The sequence below is a fragment of the Cheilinus undulatus genome, linkage group 20 (assembly GCF_018320785.1).
Source record: "Cheilinus undulatus linkage group 20, ASM1832078v1, whole genome shotgun sequence".
Classification (NCBI taxonomy): domain Eukaryota; kingdom Metazoa; phylum Chordata; class Actinopteri; order Labriformes; family Labridae; genus Cheilinus; species Cheilinus undulatus.
In genome coordinates, this window is record NC_054884.1 from 35,895,445 (window position 1) to 35,911,734 (window position 16,290).

Consider the following 16,290-nt stretch of genomic DNA (forward strand, 5'->3'; position numbering starts at 1 on the left):
CAGTAGATTTTGACAATAGTTACATGATATTTTCATGAGATTTAAAAATTGAGCATAGTTGAGGTAAAATACCTGCCCGACAACAATCATATGTTATGATATTGCTAAAATTGGCAGGTCAAATGAAGTCAAACTGGTTCCCGAATGAAGAGCAGTCAGCTCTTTTTGCTGAGCTGAGCCAAATGATCCAGATCACTGAAAAGAGTTTAAATTCCCATCACTGTACTAAAGCTTCCCTCTCTGTTTTTATGTAAACACCTAGTTCTTCACTTTGGCCACATGAGGGCAGGAAACACTTGACTGTCTTTGTGGATCTTTTATTCTGTAAATCAAGTTATTTCTATCTAACAAAGGCTGTGAGGATCACATATTGAAAAATAATTCTCAGGGTTTGTTTTCTATAATTTAAGTTTTTCTAAGTGTTTCAGTTGTGTTGCTGATGTTCACTCACCAAAGTTATGACAGCTCTGTCACACACACATTGTAGCATCCCCAGCTGGAGCGATGGTTGACTCTCAGACTGACAGTTTAAGGCAGAGATTCTCAAATGGTGTGGCAAAGCACACCGGTGTGCCTCGAGGCATGTCTTGGTGTGCCTTGGGAATTTGTACAAGCATGCTTGGTTACTACAATTAAACAGACCAGTAAAGATACATCTGCATGTGTTTTCAGAGGTATTTTTAATACTAAAATATTGTTTTAAAACTTGCAATATCATATAATATCAAAATATTAAAAAACTTGAACGTCCTCTTTGAATACTATTATTTCTTCTGCTTGATTTCTGGTCATTTCTATCTGTGCTTTTGTTTCACATGTGCATATTTTTTTAATTTTGTGTTATAATGACAAATCACGGGTACATTATGTTTTTAATTTTTAAGTTGATTTTTTTTTTATTCATTTATTTATTTATGTGTTAAACATGCAAAACTGTATGAGTCATCGGTGGATTTTATTTGTATATTTTGAATTGCTAATGAAACAATCTTTATTCTATCAAGTTCTCCATTGGACTGGACTGTATGCTAGATTTTGAGGCGCCTGAATAACCAGCATTAGCGACCTGTGGGGGGCAGCATTACGCCTTGGCTGGGTGTACTCTGCCGGAAATTCAGAAGAAGAAGAAGAATTTGACTAGCGACAGGCGCGTTCGGTGTCAGTGTTCGATGTTGTATTGAAGAAAATACAACTGACAGGTACAGTGAAGACCCATTGATTACATCTGAGAAGAATTACGATTAATGAGATCTGCATTATAACGATGATAAAATATTTTTGACTCTAAAAGAGCTAGCAACGCAGTTAGCATCCCCATCAGTTTTGTCAATTCATTTTCAATGGTTTTGGCATGTAGGCTAGTTAGCAAGCTAGCATGAAGTAACGTTAGCTTTGTTTCTGAAATTGCTGGTCTAAATGGAGGCTGTCCTCTGAGCTCTGTTTCGAGCTGTTTTAGCGGTATTAGCAAGTTAATAGAATGCCGAGTTGCCCCGTAAATTAGCTGCAGTTCTCTCCCTCCCCCCTGAATGAAGTGTGTTGTTATTGTAGCGTCCTGAGCCATGAGTGAGTTCAGGATCCACCACGATGTGAACGAGCTGCTGAGTCTGCTTCATGTTCGAGGAGGAGATGGAGCAGAGGGCTACATAGACCTGCTGCAGAAACACAGGACCCCTTATGTAACGACCACAGTCTCTGCTCACAGCGCGAAGGTGGGTGAAACGTTACTGCTGATGGAGATGTGGGTGACATGCGTGTTAAAATGTATAACTTTAGAATACAAACCTGTATTTGGATAAGTTATGTAAGGGTTACTTCCCGACGAGGTGTCCAATTATCAGTAACGGCTAACGGCTGCCGCGCATTAATTTGGAACAGTGTGATGATTTTTTGACCGGAAGTACTTGTGGAGTTCGAACCGGGTCCATGTATCAGAAGTTAATGGACACTAATGGAATTTCCAGAGCCAATCAGAATCGAGTGTTCACCAAGACCATGGTATAATGTTATTTAAATCTACTCTATTATTGTTGCAGAAACCCAACATTCAATCAGCAGATAATGAAATAATGACCATGTACTGACGGTAACAAAAGAAATATAAACATGTATGTCCTCATTTCAGTTTAACAATCTAAGAAGAATAAGTCTAGAAGAACAGTAACATAGCTAAATTACTGCTGGTATTGTAAAGATGAAATGTTTTACTTAACTTTTTTTTTTCCTTGATGTTTGCTCTTTTTATTTTCAGGTTAAATTAGCAGAATTTTCCAAAACTCCTGAGGACTTCTTGAGGAAGTATGAGGAGCTTAAGTCCAAAAATGTCAGAAACCTTGATCCATTAGTCTATCTGCTCTCCAAGCTCTGCGAGGACAAAGAGGTAATTTTAGCTACCCGATACCAGAAGAGGAGACATCCCTATGCCTTTTCTTTGCACTTTATCTGCTTTTAAGAGACACTGAGGATAGAGGCTGTGAAAGAGGGTGGAGCAGAGAGGAGTGCAGCAGGCACAAAGAGGCATAAGTCATAAAAACTCTGAATCTTCCTTAAAGTCTTTGCTGGATTTTTGGTGTTTCTAACTTCTTTAGAAAATCAAAAAATAACACATCTCTCTATATCACTGCTCTGCACGCTGTTTTTCCTTCTCCACTCACAGAATTATGAGTTAACTGTATGTTTTTTTAGTACTTTTAGTACCATCAAACATAAAAAACCTGATATTGTATTGTTTAAACCATATGATATAAAAGGAGTATAAAGATTTTTGACAGCCTTGGATGTAGTACGTAGTCACAAAGCAGGTTATATATTGACTGTTTTTTTGTGTTGTTCCAATACACATAAAGGAAATAAACGTGTTTACCAAAAACATTTGTAATTGCAACAATTTCTGGGAGAAATAGTGTATTTTCTGAAAAAAATTGCAGGATTGCCAATACTGTTGTCCATGACTGTATATTCAATGCCTGTAGTCATAGAGTCTCATGAAATTTTTGTAGACGCTCCAGTGCCTGCAGCAAAATGCCAAAGAGAGGTCAGAGTCCTCAGCAAACACAGCATCGACCACAACCACAAGCTACAGTCTGCCTCAGACCAGCACCAAAATGTCCATGCAGGAGCTGGATGAGCTGAGAAAGAAGCTCGGAAACGCAACGGCCAGCTCCAATGCTCCTCTAGTGAGTATTACACTCACTGAACTTAACAGCTGTGGAGTAAACAAATTACATGTCGCCCTGTGTCTGGTGCTGATTGAAATTCATTGACATCTGTTTGTGAATTTTGTCTGCAGCCTGCTGAAGTTACCCGCAAGATGCTAAGGGACAAACACTACAAGAAGAACCCGACTCAGCCCAATCCTGTGTTTCCAAACTGGGTGTATGAACGTCCGGCTCTCCTCGGAGACTTCATCACTAGCCCATCTCCACCAGGAGATCCAGCTGTGGCCATCGGTAAGGAGGGACAGCCTTAAATCAATTTCTTGAACTCAGTGTATTCTTTTGTTAATGGATTTTCATGAATTATGTTCTCCAACTGTTTGTTGTTGTAAGTGGTGGGTAGTAAACCGGTATCAGTGCCGTCACTGGTAACATTTCTGCCATGGAGGGCATTTTTACAACACTTTTATCACCAGTTGAACCGCATACATGGTGTTGTAGTGCACACACAATTAGGGATGCAACTAATGACTATTCTTATAGTCGACCAGTCGGGTTGCACGCTGTGGGATCCCTTGATGGTTTTGCTTGCTCAGCTTAATTATTTGTTTTTAATGACAGCTTAAAAGAAGAACTTTGACATGCTTAGAAACATGTTTGAACTAAAAATAGACAATAAGTCAGAGTTCTTTTAAAAATGTATTGAATAACACTGTATGCTTTTGTGGCACCTACAATACAAAAGATGTGTAAAAAAAAGTTGTTGTTTTTTTTTTCATTTAAAACAAAGGACAGCTAAAAGTCCTGATATAAAAATAGTTAATTATAAATGAAATAAATTAATTATTAATTGATTATTAAACCAATTTTTTGATGTTGCTTAGAGTTTGCTCCACTGTTTAACAGAGATGTAACGATTCATCGATGTATATCGATTTATCGATTGGTTGATTGATGATCCAATCAGATCGATGGAAAGTCAAAACATCGATCTAAATGGATGCTTCAAGCTACGCTTTTATTTTGTAATTCCCCACACACGCCTGTTAGTTCCCGCCCCAGGCAGCGTCCTCAACAAGCTAGCTGCAAGCCAAGTTTCACGGCTAAGTGAAAGAGGATATCCTCTCCTCTCTCTGCTGTGTGGATATATTTCAGACAGACGCGACTGCAGGACGGATCTCTCCCCTTAGTTTGCCGACTACATCTACGTCTTTATTTGTATATAACCGCCGTATGAGATTGTTCACAGACAAAAACACTCCACTCGTTATGGCTGAGGAAGCGAGTGCTGTCTGGACAGGACAGCTGTTCTCTGTATACCCCCCACCCCCTCGCTCTTGTTATAAAGCTGCACATCACAGGAACGTCTTCTGTAATAAGGCTTTGCTCGAGTATTCAGTCTAACCTTTCTATTTATTAAAATCGAGGTTGCAATAATTAAAAAATGATATAGAATCATTATATAACATCATATACCCCATATTTTACCTCATCTAAATCTGATAAGGTGAATAAACTACAAAAATGAACTATCTGCCACATTAACAGGCCCCTGTGTAAAGTATGAAGGGCTAATATAAAGCAGAAATATCTGTTGAAGTCCACATGTGTGTAAATAAATTTAAGAAAAAAATCTAAAATGGGAACACAGGCCAAACATTTTGATCATTATTATAAAGGGTTGCAGAAAAAGTCCATATTGATGCTTTAGAGTGATCTGGGGATGTGAGGAAATAAAATGTTTGGTACTGAAAATGTTTGCTGTTTTAAATCAACATGTTTTAACACAAATGTGCGTAGTTGTGTTCCTAATTTAAAGGTAATCAGGGTAATCGGGTCTTTGTTGTTTTTGTTAAAGACATGTTTTTATTAAATACAGAGAACTGTCAATAATTTAATTGCAGAAACTTTTATTTTTTCTGTTACTGTGTGAATTTTTGTACAAAATTGCCTAAAATCGACCCTGGGCCCTGAATCGAATCAAATCAAAACCATATCGTGGCAGATTTTGTGATATCGGAAAAATATCGTATATTCCAAAATATCTATATCATATCGGGATGAAACTTGTGATTTACACCCCTACTGTTTAAGTGTTAGGTAGTGATGTGCATCACTTCCTATGCAATGTGTTCACATCAGAAGTAGAAAATGTGATCAGAAAAAAATGACACCGTAACATTGCGTTATACAGTTGAGTTAGAAGTTAAAAGGGAAAGGTGTTGGGTTAAATAGATTAAAAGTGGCAAAAATGGGCAAAAAGTTTAAAAAATGGGTGAAAAGTGGCAAAAAGAAGTGGCAACAGTTTACTAAATGTTACATAAAACAATACAAAAATGTGCAAAAAGCATAAAAACGTGGCATCAATGGGCATAAAATGAGAGAAAAGTGGCAAAAAATTGGATGAAAGATGGCAGAAAATGGTAAAGGGGCAAAAACCTACCAATATGTGCAAAAATGGGTGAAATAAGGCTAGAAACTGAACAGTTGCAAAGTGTGGGGTGAAAAGTGGCATAAATGGATTCAAAGTGGCAAAAATGGGCAAAAGTGGCAAAAAAGTGGCAGAGTTGGGTAAGGCGGCTGAGAGAAGTGGCAACAAGGGCAAAAACTTACAAAAAAAACCTATGTAAAAATGGGCAGACAGTTGCAAAAAATATAGAAATTGGTTAATGCAGCATATGTGGACAAAAAGTGGCAGAAATGATGGCTAAAGTAGACAAAAGTTGCAGAAAGATGTTGCAGAAATGGGCACAAAGTGGCAGAGAAAGGCAAAAAGGGGAAAAAACTTCGCATGTGGGCAAGAAGTGGTTAGAAAATAAAAGTGGCAGAAATGGGTGACAAAGGGCAAACCAGGATGAAACTAGAAAGAAAGTTCCAAAAAAGTGGTGCAAAGTAGGAGAAACTTGCAAAAATAGCTGAAAGCAGCAAAAAGTGGCAACAGGCATTGAAGTAGGTGAAAGGTCAAAAGATGGTTTAAAAGTGGCAAACAGATGTGCCAGTTATGGTTGGGAAAAATGGTTTAAAAGTACCAAAAACAAATGATTTCAACATCAGAACTCAATAATAGTTGGCACACTTTTCAAGTCAAACATGAAGTAAGTGTTAGCCAGGATGCAAGCACCAGTGCTACTGACCTGTGCACATGCACAGAAATTTTACTGATGACTTTCTGATACCTGTTTACCTCCGACCACTACCAATATGTAAACTTAAGGTGATATAACCCATCTCTGATTGTTGCTTGTATTTGTAATGATCTCACCTGTGCTCAGGTACGATGCTCCCAGCTGCTCAAGAACAGGCTCTAGTGGAGGATCTACTGTCTGTGCTGGTGGGCGTTGATGGGCGAGACATCACAGCTCAGCCTGTGCTTGGGAGACAGAACCGCTCCTTCATCGTTGATTCAACGCTGGACATGTCTGTCAAAGAGCTGGTCAACAGGATTCTACCTGTAGCCTCGTATTACTCCACTATAACACGGTGGGTGTGGTAAGCTTGTGTGTTTCTGTACATTTATGACTGTGAGGAGGAATCATTAGATTTTCTGTGTCTGTCCTCCAGCTTCATTGAGGAGAAGTCGTCTTTTGAGTACGGTCAGGTGAACCACGCACTAACGGCGGCAATGAGGACTCTGATGAAGGAGTATCGGATTCTGGTCACTCAGCTGGAGCATCTGCAGCGACAGGGTCTGCTGTCCCTGCAGAAACTCTGGTTCTACATTCAGCCCACCATGAGAACCATGGAGATACTGGCCTCCATCGGTACGAGTCTGAACATGCATATTAGCCTGATTTATATTCACACAGTTGTCTTTGAAGGCATCAGCTTGGCAGCTATTTCAGACCAAAGGACAAAAGAAGGCTTTAAAGCAGGGGTGTCAAACTGAAGGCCCAGGGGCCAGATTCGGCCCATGGAATGGTTAAACCCGGCCCGCAAGATCATATCATATTTCTATTATAACTGGCCCATCAGTATGAGGTCTGCAGATTTCCTCCAGTATGAAAATGTAAACTAAAACTTGGTTGTTCAGAATATCCTTTTAAAGCCGTAAAAAAAACCCAGAAAAGTAAAGAGTAATAAAATTAGGTAAGTCAGAATTTTTCATTTCAAGATTGTGACTCAAACTTGTGAGTTTGGCTTTTTATTTCAAACTTTGACCTTTTTAACTTGTAATTTGGAGTTTAAGTCATATTTTTACCTTTTCAACTCATTATTTTGTCTTTTTAATACCATATTTTGTCTTTTTAAACACATGATTTCTATTTTTTCTCATATTTTGACATTTTAAATGTGTAATTTTGACTTTTTATATTATATTTTGACATTTTAAATTTGTAATTTTGACTTTTGTTGATTAAATTTTGACCTTTAAGATTCAATTTGATTCATATTTTTAACTTTTTTAAATCATTATTTTTAATTTTAGCTCATATTTGGACATTTTCAACTCCTGACTTTGGCTTTTCAATCCCATATTTTGACCCATCAGACTCACAATTTAAATCCTAAGTCATATTTTGACTTTTAAAGTTATGATTTCAAATTTTATCTAATATCTTGACCTTCCAAACTAATGATTCCAACTTTCTACTCATATATTTTCTTTTAAAAAACATTATTTTTCTCTTTTTAATACCGTGTTCTGACCTTTAGCACAATTAAGTTGGACTTTGTACCTCAGATTTTGAGTTTTTAAACTTATCATTTTTACTTTTTGAATTTCTAAATGATTTATCATCAGTGCTTTTTTTTTCATATTTTATAACTGATGAAAATGAGGTTGACAGTTTATAGTTAGTGTTGACCCTAGTAGGCCCTCAGGATTGACCTAAATCCAGAATCAGGACCCTGCTGTGATTGAGCTTGACACCCCTGCTTTAAGAAAGGAAAGGAAAGGCTTCATGTCAACTTTTCTGCCATTTCCACAGCCTCATCCCTGGACAAAGGGGAGTGTATGGGTGGGTCGACACTGAGTCTTCTTCATGATCGAACCTTCAACTACACCGGAGACAGCCAGGCTCAGGAGCCGTGTCTTTACCTCACCAAAGCAGCCAGCGTCCCTTACTTTGAGATACTGGAGAAGTGGATCTACAGAGGCATCATTAATGATCCATACAGGTAGGGCAATAAGGTTGACCTCAAAATAACCCTCTACCACTGAATCTGCTTTGTTTTCAAATCTGGTGTAATGTTTGATTTTGCTCTCTCTCAGTGAGTTCATGGTGGAGGAGCATGAGCTGCAGAAAGAGAAAATCCAGGAAGACTACAATGACAAGTACTGGGATCAGAGATACACCATCGTTCAACATCGTATTCCTTCTTTTTTGCAGAAAATGGCTGACAAAATATTAAGCACTGGTAAAAACTTCACCAAACACGTCAAAGCTTTAACAAGAGTATTTTTTGACAAGAGGTTTGATGGAGTTCTCTGTTCTTTTGTAGGTAAATACCTGAACGTGGTGCGGGAGTGTGGCCGTGATGTGACGTGTCCGGATGCTAAAGAGGTCCTGTACACCCTGAAGGAGCGGGCGTATGTGGAGCAGATAGAGAAGGCTTACAACTACGCCAGCAAGGTGCTGCTAGACTTCCTCATGGAGGAGAAGGAGCTGGTGTCACGCCTCAGGTAAACAGAGATTTTATCTCTCTGTATGAAGCTTCTGCAGTTTTCCTTTCCTATTTTTGTAAAATATCTGATTTTAATCTCATTTTATGTAACCCCTGGACAGTTTACGCACAGAAAACTGGGAGATATATTGTTTTTTTTTTTAAAAAGCTTTTATACTTTCAAAAAAGTTATTATGGACTTAGATAATTTACCATGAAAAGTTTGCTGTGACTTGCTGCAGGTGCATGCAGCTGCCATTGTCACTCACACACAGCACAAGACCTAACATGATTGAAAAGTCATCCCATTTATGGTGTATATGCACATGACTACTTCACTGCTCAGAACAGGCTGGAATACATAACACAACCACGTAGGCAGGGGGTTTGCACCACTTTTTAACTGCATTCCCACTTGTAAGGTGATAACAATTAAAAAGAAAAATAAGAGTACATGGTAAGTAGATACACTGTGTGGAGCGCTGAGAACACTCTTCAGTAAGAACGAATGACGAGCCGAGGATGGCAGATCATCTTTAAAGCTGCGAGTCTCTCATCACTGCAGGTTCAGGGCTCATCTACCGTATTGTAGCTAGTAGATGCGCAAACCCTGTACAGCAAAAGCAGATAGTACGAAAGGTGTTACACAGCAGCACAAGAACTATGTTAGTTTCCTTTTACCCTTGGTAGATCCTAAAAAAATAAACTGTGGTTAATAATCCAGATTTTATCATTTAAAGAGATAAAAAAAAAATCATGATTCTAAAGGGTTAAAATATGAGAGAAAAGTCAAAATCATGAGTTTAAATTGTACATTGTGAGTCATATTTCCAAAAAAGGGATCAAAAGTCAAGGTCAAGTGTTAAAAAGATCAAAGTATGAGATACAATTCAGAATAATGAGTTTAAATGTTCAACATATGAGGTAAAAGTCAAAATTATGAATTGAAAGGTCAAAATATGACTTATAATTTGAAATTGTGAGTCTAAAAGGTCAAAAAATAAAATAAATCATAAGTTTAAGTTGTAATTGTGAGATGCAAAATTGAAAATTTGAAATAAAACACAAATTAATTTCTCTTCCTACATTCCTGTCTTTTTATCTCTATCACTGTACCGGGCTAGTTAAGGCCTTGCGTTTGACACCCCTGATTTAGAGAATAGGTATATATAGGTAGGTATATAGGTAGAGAATAGGTGATTTTGGACACAGTCTTTATTATTATTTAAAAAAATGTTTATGGAAAGAGTATGGAGTATTAGGACAACCTCAATATACAGAAACAATGCCAACATTTTGTTCAATTTAGATGGTTTGAAGGAGTATATCTGACATTTCTTGATAATAAAAAACAAAAATTGTGGCGTCTAGGACTTCTATTTTTGTTGCTTTGTTATTAAAAAATCAATATTGTTTGATTTTACTAGAATCATATTAAGTTCAGCATTATTATTTTTTTACAGAAAAAAGTACTCATTTAAATATTTTGGTCCATGATGCCCTGCCTTGTCTAATGAGATGAGTTTTGAAATTATTTCTGTAATTTCTCAGGATGATTATTGTAAAACTTGCTCTCCTGTTTTGTTTTTGTCAGATCCATCAAGCACTACTTCTTAATGGACAAAGGGGATTTCTTTGTTCATTTCATGGACCTGACGGAGGAGGAGCTGAAGAAACCAGTAGATGACGTTGTTCCCCCCAGACTGGAGGCACTCTTGGAGCTGGCTCTGAGGATGAGCACGACCAACACCGACCCCTTCAAAGACGACCTCAAGGTGAATGGGACTGAAATGATAAGAAACCACATGTAGGCCACACGTCTAGTAGTCTGCCTCCACTCACAAGCTGATCTCTGATTGGCTGATCACAGATCGACTTGATGCCTCATGACGTCATCACTCAGCTGCTGCGAGTTCTCGCCATCGAGACCAAACAGGAGAAAGCCATTATCAACGCAGACCCGACAGACAACACGCTGAGCGGGCTGGAAGCTTTCTCCTTCGACTACATCGTCAAATGGCCGCTCTCACTCATCATCAACAGGTTCAGCTCTGCTGCTGAGTGTCTTTTTTTTCTAATCTGTAGGGAGAGGGATATTATTTTTTCAGAATTAAAGGTCACACATTAGGCAAAATACACTTTTTCAGGCTTTTCTAACAAAAATATGTGCCCCTGGCCTGTCCTCAATCCCCCCAAGAATCAGAAAAATCCATTCCTTCCCCCCTCTCTTTCTCCTCCTTTCAGAAAATGTGGGCTGAAACAAGCCGTTCTCAGATTTTACCCTCATGATGTCATGTGAGGAGTTAGCCCTGCCCCCATGTGTGGTTAGCTCTCCCGACTTGGAAGAAAGCTCCGCCCTCTTCTCATGATTCTCCTGAGCCACATCCATTAAGCCACATCCATTTCCTGAGAGGGGCGGGTCAGACAGCTCAATAACACTTAAAGCCACAGACACAGAAACAGCTCGTTCTGAGCAGGGCTGAAAAAGGGGTTTTTAGACAAGCAAAAATCCTATACTGGAGTGTTTTTTTTTCAGAAACAAACTTCACAGGCATGTTCTTGGGACCTCTGAGACCAAGATAAACTTGTCTTAAAGGGGTAAAATATGTGACCTTTAAGTTGTATTGGCAGGTACATTTTCACAGACTAGGAAATTGACTTGGTGTTTGGTGAAAGGACAAATATCGTATTTTCCAGACTATAAGTCGCACTTTTTTTCATAGTTTGGCTGTTCCTGCAACTTATAGTCAAGTACAACTTATATATCAAAATATGTATAATTCAACATGTTTTTAAATGTTAATTCATACTGACTGACATGAACCAAGGAGTAAACATTACCGTCTACAGCCGCGAGAGGGCGCTCTAGGCTTGTGACAACAATATGCTGCTCCTGTACCACTGAAAAAATTAATTGAAACATTAACTTAAAGACAACTGAGAAAGACTGAACACAAACAAAATGCCTCCAAAAAGAAAATCCTATTCTGCAGATTACAAACAGCAGGTAGTAAAACATGCAGCAGAAAATGGTAATCGAGCAGCAGAAAGAAAGATTTTGTGAAATAAATTTCTAAATAAATGCGACTTATAATCTGGTGCGACTTGTATATGTTTTTTTCCTCTTCATGACGCATTTTTGACTGATGCGACTTATACTCGGCAGCGACTTATAGTCCGGAAAATATGATAAAAGAAGAAGAAAAAAGGTAGCGTTAAACTATAAAAACAGCTGTAAATCTGCTGACAGGGAACTTAGATTTATATGAGAAATTGTAATCGCAAAATAAGATGAATAAATAAAGATGCTGCATTTCAGTTTGACAGTAATGTTGCACTAAATGCTTGCTTGAAATTGAATTAGCCTATAAAATTACAGCTCTTCTTGCAGCTGCAGACACAAGAATTGATCACAGATAATTGCTTTTGGTGATTGGTGGCTAGAAGCATTCATTCTCATTGACCCATCACATATTTTTAATGAAATTGGTCAACAATGACTGCCTGTCGATCAGTTGGGGCATCTCTAGTAAAGAGTAAATAAGAAGTCTACGATAGTTTGCAGAATAGTGTCTACAAAAATAAATGGAAGCCTTGAATAACTTTATAAACATGTAAACGTGAGCATGTAATGCCTTTTCTTTTGATGAAAATCTTTTTTAGTCATGGTGAAAATGTCTTGTTCTTTCCAGGAAAGCCCTGACGAGGTACCAGATGTTGTTCAGACACATGTTTTACTGCAAACATGTGGAGAGGCTGCTCTGCAATGTGTGGATCAGCAACAAAGATTTCAAGCAGTTCTCCTTACGTTCTCCAAAATGGTACGGTAGTAAAAAAATGTTCGGGGACCTCTATTTGAAAATCCCAGACAGCCAAATGTCTTCACAGTCTGTTCAAACTTCCTGTTTACAGGTTCGCTGCGGCATTCGCCCTCCGACAGCGCATGCTCAACTTTGTGCAGAACATCCAGTACTACATGATGTTCGAGGTGATGGAGCCCAACTGGCACATCATGGAGAACAACCTGAAAACAGTGAGTGTCCTGATAACTACAAACCAGTTGTTGGGGGAATAAGTCCACTGTTTCTAATGATGGTTTGTTGTTAGTTTAATGACAGGATGTCCTAAAGTTGTAGCGAAACTGATGTCTTGTTTTGATTGTCCTTCTTCTCCTCCTCCAGGCGTCAAACATTGACGACGTTCTCTGCCATCACACAAGCTTTCTGGACAACTGCCTGAAGGACTGCATGCTGACAAACCCGGAGCTTCTCCGGATCTTCTCCAAACTTATAGCAGTCTGCGTCAAGTTCACTAACTGCATGCAGGTTGGTTGAAACTGCGTCAAATCTACGGCTTGGGTAGCAATAAAAGAGGACAAAAATTGAACGGTAAAATCATCATTTTAAAAGAAAATGGCATGAGTAGACGTTCCCATGAAAACGAGTAAAATTAGGTATTTGTCTCAATATTTCTACTAATTTATCTGCTTTACTTTGATTGACAAAGCTGGTTTTTCCAATTGATCAACAAATTACTCGTGGAAGTACCACATTTCCATAACATCTGGGTTGTGTATTCCCTTAAGGTGGTGGTGGTGGGTCGTGATGCCCCACAGTCGAGAACCACTTCCCTATAGGGTCTAGACACTAATCGAGGTGACAGGGGAGGCAGAATCAGATGAGGAGTAGGGTTCTAAAAAGCTGGACTGGGACACAGATTAGGTGGCTTGGAGGAGACTGAGGTATGCAGGATAAGATGAGCGGCAGACCTGGGTGGATCTGGGCTGATAAAGTGGAATGGAGGTGGCTGGGGTGGAGGAGGGTTGAAGCACCGAAATGATAGGCTGACTGTGGAAGAGAGGACAACAGATTTAGAATATGACAAATGCATGGTGAGATTGTGGCAGTATCTGATTAGCTTAGTACTCCTTAAATAGAGAGAATGGGAGAAAGGAGATAAATGAACGAGTGAGAAACTGTCTTCCTGCTTAAGCTTCTGCGTGGCTCCATATCTAAACCAACAGAAAAAATAGGTCAGTGAAAAACAATTACATTTATTACTACGTTTCTACAAACAAGTACACCAGAGAGCTTAAAAATCTGCAACAAATGCTCTTAAATGTTGAACCCAGATGTTTATTGTCTGTTTATTGCAGCGTTTCACCCAGAGTATGAGGTTAGAGCGTCTTTCTCTGGAACAAGGAACCATGGACAGTCCACCGACACAGAGCGAACAGGCTGATGAAGCAGAGAAGAAGAGACTCACCACGAAGGTACTGCATGTCCAAAACCACCACATTTAAAGACTATGTACTGAAGGGGATGTTCCAATCCTGCGTACACATTCAAGAATGTAAACATGTTGTGAAAAGTCATCAACATTGAGCAGAGTAGAAAAATTTGACTGGGGTAAGGTTGAACATGTTGTGTTCTCTCACTGTTTCAGTTATTATCGGAGTACGTGGACACTCTGCAGTCTGACGCAGGCTTTGAGGCCACCATCAGCAAGTTTGACAGTAACTTCAGCATTCTGCTGCTGGACCTGCTGGACAAACTAAGCATTTACAGCACCAACGACTGTGAGCACAGCATGATCAGCATCATCTACAGGTAAAACCGCCCACATTATATAGGCTCAAGACCTGTTTTCTATTATATTGATAATATATAACTCAGTATTTTAAAGTAAACTGTTTCATATTATCCATTACAAAAATTTGTCATTCAAATAAAGTCTGCTCCTTCTTATGAAATGATAAAATAGTTTAAGTAAATTCTTATATTGTGCTGAAACCATAAACACTGAAATTCACATAGAGCAGCCTTTCCTAAACTTTGGTCTGCTGCAGCCAAGTTTAAGACCTGAGAGGCCCACCAAAAATCACTTGAACAACCATAACACAGGACTTAAATATTTTTTATCATGTTTCTGTTTTCATAACAGGGAATTTCAAATCAAATACTTTATTCTAGCGACATTAGCATTACTCAGAAAGTCACTTAAGATTCTTTTTTTTATATATTAATCTCTGTAAAGAAAATCCTTTGTGCCTGGCAAACATCTCCTGAGTAGCATTAAAGTAGTTGCAAATACAAATTTGTAAAATCGGGAAACAAGCAAAAAGTAGAATGTTTAACGGAGTGTCACTAGTTAATCTAACACCAGTTAAACCACAACAATGGGAAAATAAAAGAAAAAAAGGTGACATGAGTGAGAACTTCAGGCAGTGTTTAGTGTCTGAAACTCAAAATAATATCACATGATAATGTATTTATGATCATTTAAAATGGGATTTAATTTCTCTTTTTTACTGATTTAAAATGACCTCTCGCAACCCACCTACAGTCCCTCTGGGGCCCAACAGTGTGCCCCAGGCCACACTTTGGGAAGCACTCCCATAGAGGGAAATTGTTATAATGTTATTGTTTTGGTTTTATGTGACCACGTTTTTTGAATCTGTGTTTGATCGAAACAGTAGACGCATTGTATTTTATCAGCTGAGCAGCCTTCTGCTTAAAAATGTAACAACTAACCAGAAAAAAACAGTGGAGCTCTGGGCAGATAAAGATCTAAATGTTTCCTCTTAAAATCTTGGAGCAAACTAGAGCTGATAAAGGGGAATTAGAGTGTTATTAGTCATAAATCCACAAGTAGTTATCTTGTTTTGTGGTTGCTGGCTAGAAAATAGTTCTCTAAAAAATATGAAGCGCAGACATATTACTGAGAGATCCTGGCCTGGCTTGGTGTTTGTTTGCTGCCCCCTTGTGGATGAAAATATCAATAAATACAGCTTTAAACATCAGAAGGCCAGTTATGAAAGCTGATAAAGGCTTAGTGCATTTAGTCAAACTCATGACAAAACACAGCTAACACTCAAATTGTACTTGTTTGTATTTAGAACAAAAGGTGTTTTGTGCATAAGTTACCAACACTGCCCTTTTGATTTCCCAGGCTGGATTTCAATGGATTCTACACAGAGAGGCTCGAGAGGATGGCCATAGAGCGCAGTCAGAAAGCAGCTGCATAGCATGTTGTCTCTGTCTCGTCCAGCTGTAAAAATGTCCTTTCTTTCTCTATTACACAAACCGCCCACAGGCTGTGGAGTCCCAGAACTGATGCATCAGTGTGTAAATTATAAAATGTATGTAAGAAATGTAGAGTTAAAGTCTAATGTTTGCAGCCTCATTTCAATGCTTCAAACTGTACATTTTAAGAAATATGGAACTTGTATGTTTATTCTGCTCTGAAAGTGTACGTCATGACACTCCTTATGGGTAACTTATTGTACCTGTAAAACCAAAATGTATGTTTGTATTCATTTAAACAAGACTGCTGAATTTGTACCTCAGGCCTTTGCATTAACTAAACACCATACAAGCAGAGAAACTTCCTGTAATGTTTCCTCAAGGTTTTGTTCAATAATGTTTTTGTTTCCTGCAAAGAATGATCAGTCTGTTCTGCTCCAGTATAATTGTTCCAAGAATATCCCACAAAGGTTTGTGGTGAACTGTAGAGGGTTCTCAAAAGGTTGCCT

At 38.5% G+C, this 16,290-nt stretch overlaps 1 protein-coding gene across 1 annotated transcript; it reads left to right on the plus strand.

The window, feature by feature from the left end:
- The first annotated feature begins 1,109 nt into the window (after window positions 1-1,109).
- tubgcp2 (tubulin, gamma complex associated protein 2) lies at window positions 1,110-16,145 on the plus strand. The gene is made up of 18 exons (XM_041816503.1): window positions 1,110-1,199; window positions 1,549-1,709; window positions 2,249-2,377; window positions 2,997-3,173; window positions 3,287-3,446; window positions 6,425-6,632; window positions 6,714-6,913; window positions 8,081-8,270; window positions 8,365-8,510; window positions 8,595-8,775; window positions 10,351-10,531; window positions 10,627-10,799; window positions 12,449-12,577; window positions 12,669-12,789; window positions 12,938-13,081; window positions 13,912-14,028; window positions 14,202-14,365; window positions 15,708-16,145. Exons 2-18 carry the CDS (start codon window positions 1,560-1,562, stop codon window positions 15,781-15,783), a joined length of 2,646 nt encoding a protein of 881 aa, XP_041672437.1. The 5' UTR covers window positions 1,110-1,199; window positions 1,549-1,559; the 3' UTR covers window positions 15,784-16,145.
- Window positions 16,146-16,290: the final 145 nt, after the last annotated feature.